This window comes from Branchiostoma lanceolatum, chromosome 2, assembly GCF_035083965.1.
Source record: "Branchiostoma lanceolatum isolate klBraLanc5 chromosome 2, klBraLanc5.hap2, whole genome shotgun sequence".
NCBI lineage: Eukaryota > Metazoa > Chordata > Leptocardii > Amphioxiformes > Branchiostomatidae > Branchiostoma > Branchiostoma lanceolatum.
The window spans coordinates 1,412,575-1,423,851 of record NC_089723.1 but is presented as its reverse complement, the minus strand read 5'-3'; the positions used below and the strand labels follow the sequence as shown (position 1 = coordinate 1,423,851).

The 11,277-nt window shown below is 49.8% G+C and overlaps 1 protein-coding gene across 1 annotated transcript; it reads left to right on the top strand.

The window, feature by feature from the left end:
* The first annotated feature begins 7,794 nt into the window (after positions 1-7,794).
* On the top strand, positions 7,795-10,790 carry LOC136427156 (uncharacterized). Its single transcript, XM_066415916.1, has one exon. The coding sequence runs from the start codon at positions 8,429-8,431 to the stop codon at positions 10,208-10,210; it is 1,782 nt and encodes a 593-aa protein (XP_066272013.1). The 5' UTR covers positions 7,795-8,428; the 3' UTR covers positions 10,211-10,790.
* The last annotated feature ends 487 nt before the right edge of the window (positions 10,791-11,277 follow it).

The following is an 11,277-nucleotide window of genomic DNA, read 5'->3' as shown; positions in this document are numbered from 1 at the left end:
CTATTTGGCCAATTTCTACTATTTTTCAATCGACCTGTGGAGCCTGGTAGAGGCTAGAAAAAAAACCCTTTTGTCAGAATTGCTCTTTTGAAACGCCACACAACGTCTCGCCCTGACGTCGCTTTGTGGTCTGGTATAAAAGCTTGTCGGGTTGACGGTTAATATATCCAGCATGCAGCCTAGGAACAATAGGTTATCTAGGTCAACAGCGGACGGCAATTCAACATAACGTACGCCCCAGTTATACAGAGAAATGCCGCAATCGGGTTACGGGCAGACCGGGATAAATCTCGAACAGATGACCATCGTTCTCCTATTTCCCAGGTTCGAACAGAAAAGATCGATTTTTGATGAGGAACCTTTGAACTCGACCTCCATGCGGCCTGCGCGGGAAGTGCAGCGCGTTGGGAGGCGTGGCACGCCGAAACGGGACCCAAAGTGAACTAAAGGGCTCGAAATCTTATAATTTCTTCAATAGCTCATGACCTAGCCGCATACCATGACAGTTTCATGGCAGTACATCCATAGCTTCTAGAGTTACTAGTATGTTGCTAAAACACATTCCTATATATATACATACAAACATACATACATATTTACATCCAAACGCCACCCAAAACGTAACCTTCTTAACAAGGCAATAAAAATCAGACGTTTGTGAAATGTTCGGCGACAGTTTTTGAAGTCTGTTGAAAGCAATACTGGGCAAGGTGAAGGTTGTAGGTGTTTTCGGCGAGACAGGTGTCCGCCAGGTAAGACAGGTAGGTGTTAGGTGTGTCACAGGTGAGGTAGCTTGTACGCCAGGTTAGACAGGTGTGTCGCAGGTAAATAAGACATTTGTAAAGTGTTGGGTACGAGTTTTCGAAGAGTGGTGAAAGCAATGGTGGGGAAGGTGGTGTTTTTGGCGAGACAGGTGTTCGCCAGGTAAGACAGGTGGGTGTTAGGTGTGTCACAGGTGAGGTAGCTTGTACGCCAGGTGAGACAGGTGTGTCGTAGGTAAGCCAGACGTTGGTAAACAGCGGCACGCGAGTTCCAAGGTCAGACGATCCTACATACGGACCCACCGGGACAAACGACCACATCAATAACACAAACGGTGGAGACCTAATCCAAGCAGATGCAGGGTGTGCATTATCCCTCTCCTCCGTGGCTTCCTAACACGATGGACGGTAGGTAGTCTCTACCAGACTAACTGCGCGAGCTATAGGGAGAATATTTGCCAGGGAAATTTAGCCACCAGAGGGTTTCATTTGCAAGCGGGCGAAATATTGACCCTCACCGTGGACTGACTCTACTGGCAAATTATTCCCTTTTTTGCCGAATTCTACGATCCATACGCCTGTAGGAAGGCCTGGTGGAGGCTAGAGGGTAGGTCTGTTTAGGAGTTCTGCTAGACGTTCACGATTTCTATAATTTCCACGCATTGAAAATGTGGCCGCTAGCGATTGTTAGGAAACTAGGTCATAAACACGTTAAAGCAATCAGGCGAAGTCGGCACTATAAACATTAAATGCCAGTGTGTGTCGTGATATAGGTCGGGACGGCAGAGCGGTAAAAGGTCTGTCTGGATAGCGCGCTTCTTCGCCCTTCCAGCCACTCCACCGGTAGATATAGTTGTAGAAGAAAGTCGCTGTACTTTTGTTGGGTCAATAAAGACTGTTGTGATATACAACAATGTATGCCACACACAGTTTGCACTTGCTCACAAGAATGATATAAACGCACTATGTATTTACTGCTTGTACTGTGCCACTTGAAGCTTAACACGATGCGATACTCTAATTCCGGCTGCCAGCAACAGGTCACTACGCTACATACCCCCCCCCCCCTGACATTACGACACAAGCCCCCTATCCCCCACAAGGTACCCCCCCCTTACCCCCAGCCACCGTCTTCACGCAACACCCCCCTCCCCGGAGACATATTATCGCCCCCGCCGCTGTGAGGGTTCGTGACACCCCCGACAGCAATTAGCTTGGTGGTCGGCCAAAACAAACCCTCGCCTCCCTGGCCGGCTCCCCTTCCCTGCGGACGCCCGGCTACGTGTGAGAGAGGGAGAGAGAGAGAGAGAGAGAGAGAGAGAGAGAGAGAGAGAGAGAGAGAGAGAGAGAGAACACCCGTGCTCCTAGCTTCTGCTTAGCCTTCACCAGGCCTTCCTACGGGGATGTGAATCGTAGAATACGGTAAAAAGGGTGACAAAATTGGCCAGTTCGCGGAAAGGTTAACATTTACCCCCTCCTAAACCTCTGGTGGCCAAACTCCCCTGGCAAAATTATTCTCCCTACAGCCGGCATAGTTAGTCTGGTAGAGACTTCTGCTACCCACACATCACTCTTCGCATGTGGAATCACTGAAGACTCGTAAAATCCTACCGAAAGTTTGTGAAACGCACGGCGCGACCTGATGATACTTAGAGGTTACCGTACCGTCCAGGCCTGAGGCACGCAAGCACGTAGACAATCTGCCCTGTACATTAGAACACCGCAAAGCGGCACTGACTCACTCGCACCTGCCACAACCAACACACACACACTGTCCCACCTGGTAACGTACACGTGTGTGACGTGACACACCTGTATACAATACCTGTCGCGAGTAGAACACGTCTGCCCGTCCCTCCGGGTCCCGGTAATCGTAAAACGGAGCGGCACAGCACGTCCTGTGTCACGGTACGCCCAGGGAGCCTCTTGGGGCTCTGCCAAGTCCACCCTGGATGTATGTACGCGCTATTTGTGGCACCGAGCAGCGGAGGGCGCCGTCCCGGGAGGTCCCTCCCTCCCGGCGGGGCCTGTCCCCGAGACGCCCCGCTATCCCTGGCGTGTAGACAGCGTCGTGGCACGCGAGCCAGGGGGGTGCCCGCCTAGCTAACTCCGCTCAGAACGGTAGCGAAAACCTGACAACATCTCTGTATAAACTACTCCAACACTCCACCTACCTGTACGTCACAGCCTGGCCTTATGGATGGCTAAACACGTACACGCACTGGCAGTGGCGATAGAACCGCACGGAAGGAGCATAAATCTCTTAAGGCCCTGCCTCAAGACAAAACATATAGTAACTCCGAGAAAACCCCTCCTCTGTAAATAGCCCGCTCGCCCATTGCCACCCGACCTCCGGGGCAATGCGAGCAGCGCGCGTTGCCGAGCACAGAAATCGCGCCATCAGTCGCTACTTATGGGGTCAACCCCGCTATGTATCGGGTCGATATATCTGGCAGGTCCTTACAGTTAGCGCTAGCGAAATCTGCCCGCACACATGTAGGAGGGACTGGAACAAGTACCTGTTTCACCGGGCTGAGGAGAGATCCCGTCTCGGGAGGGGTGTGAGCGTGTCCCGGGAGGAGGTCGGGGTCTGTCCGGCGGAGGTGTGGGTGTCGGGACGGTCGGGCGGCACTGACCGAGCACAATGACCGCGGCGCGTGTTCTATTCATTAGAGGTTAGGCACACACATGGCGGACGGGACGGATTAAAGGCTCGCTTACAGGTCACTCTGTAGGCTCCACAGCAGGCATCGTACAGGCTCACACGCAGGGAACAGGCTTCAATTACAGGCCGTTCTGTAGTCTCTACAGCAGGCTCCGTACAGGCTCACACGCACGGAACAGGCTTTACTTACAGGCCTCAACAGCAGGCTTCGTACAGTCTCACACGCACGGAACAGGCCTCAGTGACAAGCCGGTCTATATATAGTCTCTACAGCAGGCTTCGTGCAGGCTCCGACGCAGGGAACAGGCTTCACTTACAGGCCGTTCTATAGTCTCTACAGCAGGCTTCGTGCAGGCTCCGACGCAGGGAACAGGCTTCACTTACAGGCCGTTCTGTAGTCCCTACAGCAGGCGTCGCTAACAGGTCGTTCTGTAGTCTCTACAACAGGCTTCGTACAGGCTCATACGCACGGAACAGGCTTCGTTTGCAGGCCATTCTGTAGTCCCTACAGCAGGCTTCGCTTACAATATACCACTCTGTGGTCTTTACAACAGGCTTCGCTTACATGCTGCTCTGTAGTCTCAACAGCAGGCTCCGTGCAGGGTCACACGCAGGGAACAGGCGTCAATTACAGGCCGTTACGTAGTCTCTACAGCAGGCTTCGGACAGGCTCACACGTACGGAACAGGCTTCGCTTACAGGCCGTTCTGTAGTCTCTACAGCAGGCGTCGCGTACAGGCCGCTCTGTAGTCTCTACAGCAGGCTACGTACAGGCTCACACGCACGGAACAGGCTTCACCTACAGGCCGCTCTGAAGAACAGGCTTCGCTTACAGGCAGCGCTGTGGTCTGTACATCAGGCTCCGTACAGGCTCAACGCACGGAACAGGCTTAACTGACAGGTTGCTATGTAGTCTCTACAGCAGGCGTCGCTTACAGGCTGTTCTATAGCCTATGCAACAGGCTCCGGACAGGCTGAAACGCACAGGACAGGCTTCGCTCACAGGAGACTAAAAGTATAGTTTGACATACACTTACATGTTGAACGTTGACGTCCGTTACCTGCACTGACGTGGTTCAATCACAATTTCTCCATCAACACCTGCGACCTACCACACCGGTGATGAACAGAGTTAAACACAAGCACTGTTTCTTAAGATTTGCGAAGACGTTCGAAATGGGAAATCCTCTTTAACTTCAAACCTTATATTTCATATTTTGCCAAGTGAATTAAATACCACCTGTCCGTCATAAGTGTCTGCCTTCCGAAATATCACGATGACTTCATTTCTGACCTAAGCTTTATAGTTACCGCGACATTTGGCTTCAAAGTCGATCACATTTGTTCAAATCCCCAGTGCCTTCCCGAAGTTAAAGTGACGGGTGTTTCTGCAACACGAGAGCAAATTTAAACACCTGGCGCGCAGCCGCCTCACGTCGCGAGAGAACCCTTAGCGCCACCTATGTAAACCATCCTTCCTACTCCAACTTGTCAGGACTGCTCACCTGGCCGCTCACCTGGCCATTGTTCTCCCGCACACCTGAGTGAGGGGGACAGGTGTGGCACACATTCCCCCGCATGACCCACATCCCACAAGTGTTGCTGTAAATGTATTTAAGTTCGCGTGGTTTCTATTTCGCTGTAGGGAGAAAATGGAGTGTTCGCGGTGGTTTTAAGTTCGCGTTTGAAACAATAGTAGCGCTACAGTCATAGGTGGGCAAAACGTTTCGCGGTGGTTTTAAGTTTGCGGTAAATAGTTCACCGCGAAACCCGCGAATATAAAACCACCGCGAACATTTCTGGATTTACAGTACTGTGATGTGGTGTGCTTTTGTGGTTAGCAATACCGCATCTAGACCACGAGGTCGTGAATTCACATCCCGGTCTAACCGTCGGTTTTCTGAGCTTTCACAAACACGTATGCGGACTTCACAAGGACTGCAGTCCTTCAGCCGTTTGAGACTATATAAGAACATATTCGGGACGTCTTTAGAAGAATGAACACTTCTCGGAAATATGAAGAATGCGCCCCGGCCAAACTCCATTCAGACCCTGACTCACTGGCTGCGCCTTTTGCAAAGTTAAATAGCCATGTCTACATGTTTATTGTCACCAATAAAACGAAGAGAAGTTTTTACTGCGCCTTAACCTGACATTTGTATTCGAATTTCAGGCCTCGTAAGGTCCTTACTTGGCTTTCAAGGTAAACGACAGCTGCTAAAATCTAATTTCTAGGGGCTCTGCTAAATTTAACTTATTATTGCACTGATTGGTCTATACTTCTAGATTCTCTATAGTTTATTGGAAGGCTGATTATGTAAACCTGTCGGAATCGTAGTATTTGCTGCGTCATTATCTTAACATGACATTTCTCGAATTTCAGGACAAATATTCCAACACAGTACCTCGTAACGGTTTTACTACATTCCAGAGCTTAGCGACATCGACAGCTAATTTCAAAGAACACCGCGAAACTTTTCTCATTATTTCACTAATTAGTCCATATTTCTAGACTTTCTATAGTTAATTGGAAGTCTGGGTATATGAACCTGTCGTAATCTTTAGGGAAATCTTGTAGCATAGCCCAACTCAGGACAAGTCTTTGATGTCTTACTTCTGCGCACACGAGAACCAGATGTGAGCTGAGAGGGAGATTGTTCTGCGGGGCGACCGGATAACAAAGTTATCAAAACCCGTAGCAAATTAATGTGACAATGTTCTATAGAATTAACGTGGTCGCCACATGGCTTATTAAAACCGGGTTTATCAGGCAGCGGATCGGACGACCTATCGCGCCTTGGCTGTGTGATGTATCGTTTGGCGGGCAGGGGTCGTGCGTCGGACGTGTCAATCATCGCGCTTTCCCGCGGTTTACCGGGGTGTCGTGCCCCTTGGCGGGAAATATAATCTGTAATCACCGGACAGACGACAGAAGGGGCTACCGCACCTGGCAAGGGCGTTACTGGGCTCCAAGCAGATGTAAAGAAGAGTGGACTGATTCCGAAAAAGAGGACATGACGAGCGAAAAAGTACAAAACGAGGGAAATAGTACAAATCGAGGGAAAAAGTACAAAACGAGAGGATAAGTACAAAACGTGTGAAAACGAGTGAAAAAAAAGTACAAAATGAGCAAAAAAAGTACAAAATAAGCGAACAGAGTACAAAATGAGAGAAAAGAAGTACAACACGTGGGAAAAGAAGTAAAAAAAACGAGCAAAAAGAAGTAAAAAAGAGCAAAAAGGAGTAATGTTACAAAGCATACGAAAAAAAAAGTACAGACCAAGCAAAAAGAAGTAACCGTACGAAAAAAGTACCAAACGACTGAAAAAAAACAGAACGAACCCAAGCCAAACCTTAGCTAAGTGACTGCTTGACGCCTGCCTCACAGATGTGTGACAGTGAACTTGAGTCTGTTGTACATTTATGGTGAACTTGCGTGTTTTGTGCATCAGAGGTCATCAGAGGCCATGTTGTCGGTCAGGCCGGGTGCCCTCTCGTGTGATGACCCAACTCCTACCAGGCTTGTAAAATCGACACAGCAGATCGCTGTCAAGTAATAGCGGCATAAGGAAGTGATAATGACGGATTATGGTACTGTCCAAGCAGAGGAGTGGGTCCGGCAGGTTTTTGGCGTGTTTTTAGGCGCTTTTATCGGGCTATCTACTTTGTCATGGTTTCTTTGTCTCTATAACCCACCAAAAAACATGACAAAGTAAAAAGCCCGACAAAAACGCCTAAAAACACGTCAAAAACCAGCCGGACCCACTCCTCTGCTTGGAGAGTACTGAATGTAGCCTCCGTTATAGAGACAAAGAAACCATGACAAAGTAGATAGCCCGACAAAAGCGCCTAAAAACACGCCAAAAACCTGCCGGACCCACTCCTCTGCTTGGAGAGTAGGATTATGGGCCATCGTACGTAGCCTCTACCAGGCTCCAGACGTGGCTGGAAAGAGTAGAAATCGGTCAAATAGAGTTGGCCAGCCGATAGATATAGTTTGCCCGACGTGCGTATTTGCAGCTACTATTGGTGTGCTTCAGTGATGTTCGGCAGTTGCTTACCTCTATATTTTCCTCTATGCTATCAGATCATCCAATTGAAAACCATAACCTTGACTACCGTGTTTTATCAGGTAAGATTTCAACTCCGAACATCTGCTTGGAGATCAGCCCTCGCACCGTATTTTCTACAACCCATTTTAGTCATCCTACCAAAGGTCACTGTGGCAATGGATCATTTCCTTATCTATTTCTCTATTTCCTAAAAACAAGTGGTTCAGGGTCGAACAGAAACATGATCGCGTAGGCAGCAGAATTTCCCTAAGGCGTACAACACGACGGCCCAGATTCGAACTCGCAACCTTTGATCCAGGTGTGACGGAGTCACTTGAGATAACTTGGAAAGGCCCGACGGAGTCACTTGAGATAACTTAGAAGGGCCCGTTAGATCTAGGGATAGAACAAAGTAGGTCAGTCAGCAGTCGGGGAGGTGAAGACCCGAGAGAAGGACGTGTTCATTAAACTAACAAGAAAGAACTATCTGATTCTTGTGTGAGTTTGTGACTCCTTAAGCGCCAGCCATCCTGACAAGATACGGCGTTCTCCGACATGTGGTGTTAAGAAGTTGGATATTTCACCGAAGACATTCATCAGTAGGTGAAGACCCACGGCAAGACCGAGTCCACAGTGAGTAGGACAGTTGTTGTTGTGAAAGAGCAGTGTGTAGTGCAGAAACGAACACATCTGTCACTGAGTAGTGTATGCTGGGAGAGGACAACAGTATTCCAAGCGGAGAAGAGGAAAAGTTCCTCATCGAGTCAACAGTGAATACGCCAGTTGTTGTTGTGAAAAGAGCTGTGTGTAGTGCAGAGGCGAAGGCATCTGGTATTGATTAGTGTATGCTGGGCCTGGGAGAGGGCAACAGCATTCCAGGGCTGCTGGATGCCAGACGGGCCGTTTCAAGTGAATAAGTTGTAACGCGGTCAAAAAGAAAAGGTGACAGGATGGACAAATACATTGAAGCTGGGGAGAAACTAGGTCTAGCGGGGGAAGACCTATTGAAATTTGTCCAGCAGCAGCAGGCCGTGGAGAGAGAGGATAGGGCAAAGGAGAGAGAGCTTGAGAAGCTGAAGGTAGAGGCTGAAGAAAGGGAGAAGGAGCGGCAGAGGGAGACGGAGAAGCTGAAGTTAGAAGCGGAGGAGAAAGAAAAGGAACGGCAGAGGGAGGCGGAGAAGTTGAAGTTAGAAGCCGAGGAGAAGGAATTCGAACGGCAGAGGGAGGTGGAGAAGCGGAGGTTTGAAGCAGAGGAGAAGGAAAAGGAGCGGCAGGAGAGAGAGGCGGAGAGGCGACACCAGCGGGAGATGATACAGCTGGGCCTGGTGAGAGAGGACCGGACGGAGACGGAGCGTGTCCGGGCGAAGGCGCCGAAGCTACCACCATTCGTCGATGGCAAGGATGAGGTGGACGCATACCTACAGAGGTTCGAGAGATTTGCCACCGCCAACGCCTGGGAGCCGGATACTTGGGCGTCCAGCCTCTGCGCCCTTTTAACGGGCCGAGCGTTAGAAGTGTTCTCAAGGCTAGACAACACGGAGGCTCAGGACTACAAATGCGTAAAAGAGGCTTTAATGAAGAGATACAACCTTACGGAGGAGGGCTTCCGTGCTAAATTCAGGCAGAGCAAGCCGGAGGCGGCGGAAAGTCCGGGGCAGTTCCTGGTAAGGATAAACAGCTACCTGGAGAGGTGGGTGGAGCTGTCCGACGCAACTAAGCACTACGAGGATCTCCGGGACATGTTCGTCCGAGAGCAGTTCATGGAAACCTGCTCCCCGGACTTGGCAGTACATCTGAGGGAGAGGGCTCTTAAAGACCTGAAGGAGCTGGCCCAGATGGCCGAGAATTTTCTTATGGCCCACAAGCGCGAGCTGTCCGCCAGGGGAGAGAGCGCGGTGCGAGAGAAGCCGCAATACCTCCCGACGGGGAGGCGGTGTTTCGTGTGCGACAGCCTGGAGCATCTCGTCAAGGATTGCCCGCATAACAGGTCCGAAGCGAGCACATCTCCAAAGTCCTTCTACGTCGGCAGGAATACCCCATCATCAGCTTTCGAAGTCAAGGGCCGGGTGGAAGGTCGCCAGGTGCCACTTCTACTGGACACAGGAAGTACGCAGACGTTGATACACGCAGATCTGGTCAATCCGGGAAAGGTCAAGCCGAGTAGGCGAGGGAAGATAACATGCATTCACGGTGACGAGAAGGGCTACCCTGACGCTGAAGTGGAAATCGACATCGGGTCTAAGGTATATCGGCTAACCGCCAAGGTAGCACCGAACCTGCCGCGTCCGGCTATCATCGGCAGGGACATTCCGAACTTGACCAGAATGATACAGCTGTATGCGTCAGGGGAGCTGGAGTCATCTGTAAGGAGGGAAGTAGGAACCGCAGGCAACTGGAGGAAGACCTCCAACGATAACGGACCAGAGTTGGGTCGTTATGGTAACAAAGGCAATTATGGGCGCTGTAGACGCGATGGAAGGGGTCCGGCTGCATATTTCGCAGAGAGGCCAAAACTCCGGCTGGCACCCCGTACCAAACCTGTCGTGAGCAATCCTCACCAAGCATCGGCTAACTCCCAGAGAAGTATCTTTGGGGACGCAAAACCCGTGGACACAGCGGCGAGGGAGCGCGAAATTGAAGAGAAGCTGTCACGGCAGAAGGTCGGAGGGAAAGAGACAGCCTCACCTCGCGAGCGACTAACGCGCCGATGCGGACGCGCCGTCGTAGGCTAGATGTAATGCGACGGTCAACATGGACAGTGAGCAACATTCGGACATTCAGAAGGGACTGTCATGAATAGTTTGTCTTACTTTTGTGTTCTGATGATATGTACTGTATAATCTCTTTGTATTTGTGGGTCTGAAAGATGTGATGGCCATAGCCAGTAGGTGAATGCATGTTCTTAGAGAGTGTTATAAGTCAAAACAATTGTTGTTTTTTTAAACTAATTGTTCTTTTTAGTTTAGAGATTGTTAGAAGTCACAGAGATGTTTATCTCGCCATTGTATCGTGTAACGTCATAGCAAAAGCAGTATGCTCTAGGGTAGTTATATCTACCGATGAGTTCAGACATATAGGCGTTGTCAAGTTTTGTAAACTTTAGGTTAGTGATTGAAATAGGAGTTTCAATCAAAGAAAACGGGAGCATGTGTGACGGAGTCACTTGAGATAACTTGGAAAGGCCCGACGGAGTCACTTGAGATAACTTAGAAGGGCCCGTTAGATCTAGGGATAGAACAAAGTAGGTCAGTCAGCAGTCGGGGAGGTGAAGACCCGAGAGAAGGACGTGTTCATTAAACTAACAAGAAAGAACTATCTGATTCTTGTGTGAGTTTGTGACTCCTTAAGCGCCAGCCATCCTGACAAGATACGGCGTTCTCCGACACCAGGAGAGGGATTGCGCTTGAGTACTACCTGCTTCTGTTTGCTACTTCAATCCAGTGAGTGAAGAATTGTCTGTCTGTCTGTCTGTCTGTCTGTATGTCTCTCTCTCTCTGTATGTATGTGTGTGTGTCGCTCTCTTTCTGCGTGTGCACACGTTCACACAGGGGGCGAAGTCTGCCATCTCTGATTTCATTAGTCCTAACAGCCGGCCGTACACACGTTTCCTATATCTAATTTTCAGCTATCGCACCACTATATACTAGTACTGTGGTAATACACAATACGTTTTCCTTATCTTTATCCCATTTCCGTAACAAGTGGTACAGGGTCGAACAGAAATATGACCGCGCAGACAGCAGAATTTACCCCAAAGCGCGACAGGTGCATGTGATCACCGGAAACAGTCCACAACTCG

What these genes read in the sequence shown, in the direction of transcription:
- LOC136427156 (XM_066415916.1), top strand. Translation starts at nt 8,429, where the DNA reads ATGGACAAATACATTGAAGCTGGGGAGAAACTAGGTCTAGCGGGGGAA.